The 6,000-nt window shown below is 53.9% G+C and overlaps 1 protein-coding gene across 1 annotated transcript in view; it reads left to right on the top strand.

Annotated features, from left to right (window-relative positions):
• Positions 1 to 105: 105 nt before the first annotated feature.
• Positions 106 to 6,000, top strand: part of MTURN (maturin, neural progenitor differentiation regulator homolog) — a 29,189-nt gene continuing 23,294 nt past the window's right edge. Inside the window, exon 1 of the mRNA XM_040472350.1 lies at positions 106 to 338. Within this exon, the coding sequence (XP_040328284.1) occupies positions 177 to 338 (162 nt within the window). The 5' untranslated portion in view covers positions 106 to 176. The remainder of the gene's footprint in view (positions 339 to 6,000) is intronic.

Here is a 6,000-nt window from a genome sequence, read left to right as displayed (position 1 = left end):
ACCGGAGGGAGCCGCGCCGCCCGGCCCCGCCGCCTGCCCGAGAGCCCGCGGAGCCGCGCGCTGCCCGCCCGGGAGGAGGGCGCCCGAGGAGAGAGGAGGGCGGGCGGGCGGCGGAGGGAGCGGGAGGCGGGCGGCGCGCGAGGAGGCTGAGCGAGCGGCGGGCGCGGCGGGCCAGGATGGATTTCCAGCAGCTGGCTGACGTTGCGGAGAAATGGTGCTCCAACACGCCCTTCGAGCTCATCGCCACCGAAGAGACCGAGCGCAGGATGGATTTCTACGCCGACCCCGGCGTCTCCTTCTACGTGCTGTGTCCGGACAACGGCTGCGGGGACAATTTTGTGAGTGCCGGGGGGGAGGGACGGCTGCAGCGCGCGGGAGTGGACGCGCGGCCGCCTCCCTGCGTCCGAGCTCCCGCACGCCCGGGAGGCTGTGGGCGCGGGGTGGGGGCGTAACCCGCCCGGCTCGGCCGTGTCAGCGTTGGCGGGGGCGGGGGGCGGGGAGCGGCGGGCAGGGGCGCCCTTAGGACCGGGAAGCCGGGCTGGGGCGGGCTGTTTCGAGGACGCGACCCTGCGGCCCGCGCGCTGTGCTCGGCTGGGAGCTTCTGGCGAGGGTCCCCGCCGCTCGCCCGCCCGGGCCGGGGAGCACGGACCGTCCCGCAGGGCCCGGAGTCCCGAGCTTCCTACGGCCGGGCGTCCCGTCGGGGCGAGGAATCCCGTCCCCCTCCCGATGCGCAGACGCAACTCCTCCAGTCGTCCCCGCCCGGGAGATTCCCCCGCCCCCGTGCTATCCTCTGCGCCGCGGGTTTGGACACAAAGCCTCTGTCCACACTAGCGATGCCCCATCTCCAGGACCTTCTTTGCGGAATTACACCTCGGATCTTAGAAAACGCACACGCGCGTGCGCGGGCACACACACACACGCACACACACACACACACACACGCTCGCGGGCACGCCTATCCCCCTCTCCTCCTGTGCGTCCATTGCTCCTCTGTGAGCTTCCAGCGAGGTGTGCGGGGCCCGAGCTGGTTCCGTCCGGCGGAGGCGGCGGCTGCGGCCCCGGCGAAGGCCCCCGGTTTTGCCAGACGGGAGGAATCCCCCCTCCCCCACCCCACTCGGGTCCTGTGCTAGCAGGGACCGGGACCTGGAACTGTGATGTCCAGATCTTCGACTTTGTATCCTGCGCCCACTTGGGATCTTGGCGCTGGCAGTTTAGGAAGGGGATGCGGCGGGCAGAGGAGTTGGGGTGGGAGGTGCGGGGAACGGGCGAGGATGGCGCTCCTTTAACGGTTTGTAAGGACGGGGAAAAAAATAATGGTCCCCAAATGTAAGATGGAGGCGGCCGTGGGCTCGGGTTACCGTGTGGTCGCCGGCTGGAGCCTAGAGCTGGCGCTGCTGCCGCCCCTGCGGACCGAGGTGGGGCGGCGCCGAGGCGCGGCCTGGCGCCGGCTCCTCAGGTGGGGTGAGACAAAGCGGGGCCCAGGCCCCGGCGGCCGCGCGCCCCTGCAAACCCACGGGAAGTTCGCGAAGGAGTTAGAGAGACAGCGAGACCGCCTTCCTCGGCCCCCAGAGAGGTGAGGGCTTGTGTACGACATGACAGTAAGACACGCCCTTCCCACCACCGGCACCCAACCCCGCGGGACGAGAAGAAGCCACCTGGGCCCCAAAAGTGCGACACTAGAAGAGAGATGGCCTTGGGTGACAGCCAGATTTGAGTTCCCTGCCTGTGTGACCGGTCAGATGCCTTTCCCCCAGCTCAGTGTACACATCAAAACAATGGGCATGATACCAGCACCTGGGTGATGATCCGACAGCTGAAACACGGAACCATCTCCTAAGATCTGGGCTTTCCCAGAGTTCAGAGCTTGTCTCTTTTTTTAAAGCCTCAGTTTTCTCGCCTGTAACATGAGGTTCATCGGAACACCTGCATCACCGTTACTTGTGAAGAACAAGTAAGCTATAAATATAGGCAAGAACACGGTTAACTGTAGTTAAAAAAAGTGTTACTTGTTATTGAGAAAAATGGGAGATCATTCGAAAGGGATTTACTCCGTTGCGAACGTGTGAGAAAGCCCCAGGGATACGCTGGAAAGGGCACCAGTGACCAACTAGCTACCATGTTAGGGTTTGATTAGGAGTTCCTTCTAAGCCTAGTCTGCCAGTGGTCTTCCCCCGCCTCCCCCCCTTACTGTGTGAGACAGAGCAAGAATCACTCAAGGTTCTGGATTTTATAGGGGAGAGTTCCACATGGCCTTCCTGCTGGAACTGCAGTAGACCTACCCAAAGAAATTACTCCAAAGAGAACCATCATCGCAAAACATTATGCATATCACACCTTTCTCAAGGCCACTCATAATATATTTTAAATGTTTTCTCACCTGTATGAGTAAAATGCTTGAACATCTTCATTTGCTTCTTCATAATTAAATGAAATAGATAAGAAAGAAGATAGGAGGAAAAAGTAATACCTTGGGTAGACTGGAAGATTCTTTTTTTTTCTTTTTTGCGGGGTGGAGGAGAGAGAGAATACGTGATGTGCAAGTGGGGGAGGGGCAGAGGAGGAAGGAGAGAGAGAACCTCAAACCAGCTCCGTGCCCAGCATCGAGCCTGACTCCGGGCTCAGTCTCATGACTGTGAGATCATGACCTGAGCAGAAAAGAATTGGATGCTTAACTGACTGAGCCACCCAGGCACCTCAATACTGGAACATTCGTAAAGTTTCTGGAGGCCATAACAGCCAGGGTGCCAACCACCAGATTTTTCTTAGCCCAGATCTCTCCTCACATTTGCCCCAGACCAGGTTGGTCAAGCTGCTGTTTGCCCCTAGTTAAAGGGACTGAGGCATGAAGTAAATGTCCTACCTCTGTCCTTGTCCTTTTCCCAGGAAAATCTGATAAGCATTAGAAGAAATTTGAGATAAATGGAACTCCTCTAATCCAAAAGATTAACATTAAGAATATTTACATAGCATTTCTCAATTTACAAGTGTTTTCACATGATTCATTCATTTGTTCATTCATCAAACATTTATTGAGGGCTCACTTTGCTCACCAGGCCAGGGCCTCCTAGAATAGGATGTCTGCCCTCACTTTCCTGGGGCCATTGTACCCAGCTGAGAAGCAGTGTAGCATAGTGGTCAGGGGTGCAAAGGTCTCGGGTCAGGCTACTTGGGTTCGTACCTCAGCCCCCCATGTCTAACTGTGTGCATTGGGGAAAGTTATTTAATCCCTCTATGCCCTGATTTCCACATCTGGAAATGAGGGATGATAACATTAGTACCTTCCCAGTGCCTAAAATAGGGGTGGTGATATTAATACCTCTTTGGCAGTCTCCACACAGCAATCACTCTGGATTTCAAATATAATCCAGGTCATGATCTATGACCTCACCTAAACTGACTTCCTATAACTTTCACGGTAAAACTTGAGCCTTGCCCTGGCTTCAAGCGCCTACGTGATGTGTCTCCTGCCACCCCTCTGACCTCCTCTTGGACCACTCTTCCTCCTTGATGACTGTGTTCCTGCCACAATGGCTTTTCTGGTCCTCAGACATGCCAAGCTCATTTCTGCCTCAGGGCCTTTGCATTTGCTGTCCCCTCTGCCTAGAACATTCTGCCTCCACCTCTTTACGTGGGTAGCTCCTTTATGCTGTTCAGGCCTGAGAGATGACTTCCTGGCCACACGTTCCTTCACCTCACCCTCTTTTATTCAAATCGTAGCATTCATTAGTACTTGATACCCTCTTGTGTATTTTCTGCCCGCCCCCCATGAGGAGGGAGAAAATAAGCTTCAGAAGAGCAGTGGCATTTTCTGTCTTTAGCACTGTGTCCCAGAACTTGGAGCAGCGTCGGTTATGTGGCAGGTGCTCAGTCCACGTTCGTAAGAATGAATGAGTGAATGATGTCGAAGAAGACAGGTGTTAAACTTCAAGAACGACAGCTTCAAAGAACAGTAACTGCCACGTGTGTAATTTACTATATAGCAGACACAGTTCTGTGTACTTTGTGTGTGTGTACTTAGTTAATCTTGGTAATTTCACGAGGCCCTCGCTGTAATTTTCTCCATCTTGCAGATGGAGAAACTGATACCCAGCAAGGTGTACTAGCTTTTCCACTGAATAATAACTAATAAATGGTAGAGCAACTCGAATCCACGGCCCTGTCCTGAAGACACAGCATCCCAGGAGTGACATTCAGACTGCGGGTTCAAGGGCAGCTTCCTAGTGGGCCTCACACAAAAAGTCTCTGACTTAGGTATTATCCCCATTTTATAGGCTGGGAAACCGAGGCTCCGTTTAAGGAATCTGTCCAGGACTATAGCACTAAGAAGCGACAGGCAGGACTGAAACTCAAGTCCAGAGGCTTGTCATTTGCACCATGAGGCATGTCCCACAGGCAGGATCAAGCCAGGATCTCCAGGGGCCTTGGGAACAAGGACTTCCTTTTGTTTTCCCTCCACTTTGGCAGCTCCTGGGTCCCTTGTGCACTGTTCCCTCTTCTCAGCTCACAGGCCATTCTGTTCACACTGTCCCTTTCCAAACTGCTGCCCTGATTCAGGCTTCTCTCTGTGGACAGCACACAAGGTCAGATCCTGGGATAAAATGCAGCTGCCTTTGCCCTCTGTGTTGGGCCTTCAGGGACAGAGCCAACCCTGCCTGGCTCTACAGGTGTGACAGGGAGGGGGCCGAGAGCGTGGCGTGCTACCTTCTGCCAACCCAGAAGGACCTGAGGGCTTCGGCAGGTTCGAGGAGTGGGGTGTTGGCAGCCGCTCACATAGCAGCCGGACAGAGGGACGTGTGTGCACTCTCTCCTGGCCCTGGCAGCCCCAGCGGCTCTCCCACCTTGTCCTAGGCCAGGAGCAAGAACTCTGAACAAAGAGCACAGCCCTGCCCCTCCCCGGTGCCTGGAGAAGGGATGAGCTGCCTTATTGTCCTGTTTTTTTTTTTCTGCCAACCCATCAAAAACATGTTTGGATTTAAAATTTTGTATAGTTTAATCTCTCCTCAGTATAAAAACAAAGACAGCGGTTGTCATTCTATTCAAGAATGTCATTTAATTCTATTAAAGAATGTCATTCTATTTATTTATAGAAGGACCACGAGATTTAATTTTATACGTATGTCTATGCTTGTTATTTATATATATTCCTCCCCGATTTTTGTCCTGGGCCTGTCCCTCTCCTTACCTGTGTGACCAAAGAACAACCTTTTCACTTTGGAGCAAAAAAAAATATAACTTTTCTAAATGAGATTGCATCATTTCATAAGGGGGGAAAAAAGCACCTTCATGTCTAAGTTAGACTCACCCTCCGTTTCCTCCTGTGTCAAATGGGGATAATCCTATGTGTATTACATTATTGTGAGGAGCCAATGAGGAAGAGTGGTAACCAACTGTAAAGCCTTCCACAGTGGCTGTGCATTATTCACATAGAGTGATTTTTTTTTCAGGGAAAAAGTATGCATGTCCTTAGTATATTCACGGAGCGGTAATCCTGAGGAGGGTAAAGTCACGCTCCCGTGAGTTTAAACAGATGGGAATGAGCACTGTGGACTCCTGCTAAATGAGAGGCAGTCTACGGGGGATCTCCTGTCATCTTTATGACTATCCTGTGAGGAGTGGTATTTTCTGTGACTTACAAAGGAGGGAGCTGAGGCTCAGGTTGAAGGCGTGCCCACTGCTGTTGACGTCTTGGCTTTGCCCCTTGCTCCCCATGTGACCACAGACACGTTGCTTAACCTCTCTGAGCCTCAGTTTCCTCCCCAGCGACACATCTCGGTGCTTGGCACACGGAGCAGGTCGTAGGCCTGGCGGCGCACTCTTCTTACCCTGGGCAGAATCCTATCGGGGGCGTGAGACAGCTTGTACCTCCTCTCTCCCACCATCTCTTCGATGGACAGCGTGGAGTTTTGGGTTAGGACGCCCCAACTCAGAATGGACTCCCTGGTCCTAATGATGGCGGAAAACCCACGCAGCAAGAGTGAGGCCCTTCGGCCCTCAAATGGC

Source organism: Herpailurus yagouaroundi, unplaced genomic scaffold (genome assembly GCF_014898765.1).
Source record: "Herpailurus yagouaroundi ecotype Mexico unplaced genomic scaffold, PumYag 100, whole genome shotgun sequence".
NCBI lineage: Eukaryota > Metazoa > Chordata > Mammalia > Carnivora > Felidae > Herpailurus > Herpailurus yagouaroundi.
The sequence above is the reverse complement of the archived record's forward strand: the minus strand, read 5'-3'. Positions and strand labels throughout refer to the sequence as shown.